The following is a 3087-nucleotide window of genomic DNA, read 5'->3' as shown; positions in this document are numbered from 1 at the left end:
CTGCTTCTAGCACACACGGCTGGTGTTCATCGCATGGAGACAGCACTTGGGGCACTGTGTGACTCTGGGGCATGCACACTGAGGACTGGACACCAATAAAGCACACATACGCAATGAAAATGTCCACACGTTTCCTTTTGTGAAACGAATAAACTGTATTTGAACTATGTACTGTCGTGTCACACCCCCTCCCACCTCCCACCTCCCCCCTGCACACCCCCCCCCCCAAACTCCCCCCTTAACTCCCCAACACACCACCCCGCCACCCCCCCTGCACACCCCAACACACCCCCTCCCACCTCCCACCTCCCCCCTGCACACACCCCCCCCAAACTCCCCCCTTAACTCCCCAACACACCACCCCGCCACCCCCCTGCACACCCCAACACACCCACTCCCCCCTCCACCCTCCCCCCCCCCTGGAATCCCAACAAAGGTGTGAGTTGGTCTGTGCAGCAGTGTCAGTAGTAGGATTCCTACACTGTCCGGCCACTATTGGCAGCCCCCTCCACTGGCCCCCGGGGCACCCCTGCCTGTGCTGCGGAGGTTCCTCCCCGATCGGCGGATGGGGCTGCTCGGTGTCGAGCTGGCAACCGAGGAGGATCCTGCCTGCTCATTTGGACGCATGGCCCGTATTGTCTGCACAAGGTCAGTGATGGCGTGCCGCACAGCAGCTAGTTCCGCGCAGATGTCCTTTGTGGACGACTCTATAGCTGCCTTCACAGTCTCAGCACATTTATCCATTGCTGCACTTGACCCCCCACATTCAGCAACATGTTCTTCGAGCAGCGAGGAAAGTTGCTGCTGCCGGGTGGCAATCGCCTCCAGAGAATGGTTGGGATTCTGGGCCATGGCTAATGGCAGTGGCATTCCCATTGGGCTGATCTGCCCCTGCAGCGGGGATGGAGTGGCTGGCCAATCGTCATCCTCTGGCTGACCCTGTGTGGCATCCACATGCGGGCTGCTTAGGGACAGGTAGGGGGAATGAGGGTGGCCTGTGGGGCTCCTGACATCACTCTCCTCAAAGGTCCCTGCTTCACTATCGGAGGAGGCAGCAATGGCAGCAGTCTCCCCAAGTGTGCTGCTTGCAGCAGAGGCTGTGGCTTCTGTGGGCATGATTGGTGTGATGTCTGCTGCTGCTGCTGCTGCTGCTGTACTGCCTGCTGGGGTGGCTGTCTGTGCCCTGTCCTGTTTCCCTTGCATGGATTTTGCCTGCTGTGGTGTTTTCCTCGGGACGACAGAGGTGGAGGGTTGTGGCGTTGGCACAGTTGGCCTGGCCCTCTTGGTGGGTGTGGAGGCTGTGGTGTCCTCTTCCTCAAGGTCGGAATTTGAGCCTGTGGTGGGACAGAGGAGGGAGAGTGTTATTGATGGGTCTGCGGACATTGGCCGGGCATTGTTGCGACTGGCATCTCATCAGTTAGTACATGTGGCACATTTCATGCAGGGGAAAAAAGTTGACTCCCTTTTGTGTGGAAGTAGCATGGAGGTATGTGGGTGCCTGCAGTTAGGGTGTGCATGCTGCATGTGTACAGGGTGCAGATCGGATGTATCTGTGGGCAGTCTCCTGCTGATGTGTTGCATTCACACTATGGGCCAACATTGTACTTCACATGAATGGACTTTGCATGCCTTGATTTGAGCCACCTACCTGCATCGCCCGATGTCGGGGCTCCTCTCTCCATTCCTCCTACTCCTTCAATGCTCTGCATTCCGATTGTGGAGGCACAGATTTCCTCCCATGGCTGCAATTTTATAGGGGACTCCGATCCTCCCCCAGTTGCCATTGCCAGGTTCATGTTGGCTGATAGTATGCTCCTGACTCTGAGCCGGAGATCGTCCCACCGCTTGCGGCACTGTTTGACATTGCGGGGTGTCGTTCCCACGGCACTGACCCGCTGAGCTACCAGTGCCCATATGGCCTTCTTCTTGGTTATGGCCGGTCTTGTCAGTTGGTTGGAGAATACCACTGCAGCGTTCTCCTGTAGGGTCTCCGCTAGAATGGTGAGCTCCTCTCTGGAGAAGCGGTCTTGCCGCTGGCGGTCACAGGCTTTTTTCAAAACTTTCGGCATCTTCCTGCAGGTAGAAGGTTGAAGCCGGTATTGGCGGGGTCTCAGGCTCGGATGTCCAGTGGTTTCGGAGGATGGCAATGGATTGTGTTTTTAAAGATGGCCGCCGTGCTCTTTCCCGTTCCGCCGCGGTGACGCTACTTCCGGTTCCGCTTATCTACGGTCAACGCTAATTGCGGTGACCGCTAACTACGGTCACCGCTATGTACGGCGGTGGCGGTGGTGCACCTTGCGCCGCATACGATGCCGGTAGGTGCCGTTTTGGGGGCATTACCGCCATGGCGCTGTTTACATTACCGCCATGGCGTAATGCTCGTGCGCGATGGGTCGTAATGTGGCGCACTTTACACCATCGTCCCACGGCGTTAACGTTCATTACGCCATGGCGGTAATGACGGCGGATTACCGCCAGGGTCGTAATGAGGCCCAATGTGTGCATCCCTACCTACACAGACACCACCAATGCAGTTTTGTGAAAAAACACATTCAAGCAGCTAAAATGAATACCCACTTGCAAAATGCAACATGAGGACAGTGCCATGTCACCCAACCCATCCCCAGCACCGCCACACGACACACCGTGCCATGTCATGCTATGTGCAGGTAAACAAAGTAATCCCCACAACATGACACAAGTGTCACAATGTACAGTGTCCCTAATTGAAACTCGCGACACCTGAAATGCTCACAGTAATGCAGGACCAACAACACACTTGAGCAGGTATTTAGCAATAACACTTATCAGCCACTGACCCTCAAAACTACCATTAACATGACATTACGAATGTAAGGAATTAGTAGTCTCACCACCTGGAAATGCCTGCACTCCCACCACTTCCAACTGTACAGTGTTGCCGCCATGTAGAGTTGTAGGTGCACTGCTGCCAACATGGACCCCATCTCCAAAGTAGAGGGCCTTGTGTAGACATGAGGAAAGGACCTGCAAATTAGGAGGTAGACACGGATGATGAGTTACACATCAATGCAACATGCAGTGTACAACACAACAGCAATATGCACT

At 55.4% G+C, this 3087-nt stretch overlaps 1 protein-coding gene across 1 annotated transcript; it reads right to left on the bottom strand.

The window, feature by feature from the left end:
* Positions 1-448: 448 nt before the first annotated feature.
* Positions 449-2478, bottom strand: LOC138580305 (nuclear apoptosis-inducing factor 1-like). Its single transcript, XM_069650726.1, has 2 exons — positions 1649-2478; positions 449-1334 (listed from the first exon to the last, which is right to left on the bottom strand). Exons 1-2 carry the CDS (start codon positions 2067-2069, stop codon positions 493-495), a joined length of 1263 nt encoding a protein of 420 aa, XP_069506827.1. The 5' UTR covers positions 2070-2478; the 3' UTR covers positions 449-492.
* Between the last annotated feature and the right edge of the window lie 609 nt (positions 2479-3087).

Source organism: Ambystoma mexicanum, chromosome 3p, assembly GCF_040938575.1.
Source record: "Ambystoma mexicanum isolate Mex_15411 chromosome 3p, UKY_AmexF1_1, whole genome shotgun sequence".
Classification (NCBI taxonomy): domain Eukaryota; kingdom Metazoa; phylum Chordata; class Amphibia; order Caudata; family Ambystomatidae; genus Ambystoma; species Ambystoma mexicanum.
Note: the sequence above shows the minus strand (reverse complement) of the source record. Positions and strands in the feature narration are given on the sequence as shown.

Excerpts from the sequence above, each read along its gene's own strand:
- LOC138580305 (XM_069650726.1), bottom strand. The coding sequence starts at position 2,069 with ATGCCGAAAGTTTTGAAAAAAGCCTGTGACCGCCAGCGGCAAGACCGC. Across the intron at positions 1,335-1,648 it reads CCCGACATCGGGCGATGCAG|GCTCAAATTCCGACCTTGAG; the intron begins GTAGGTGGCTCA and ends GTCCCACCACAG.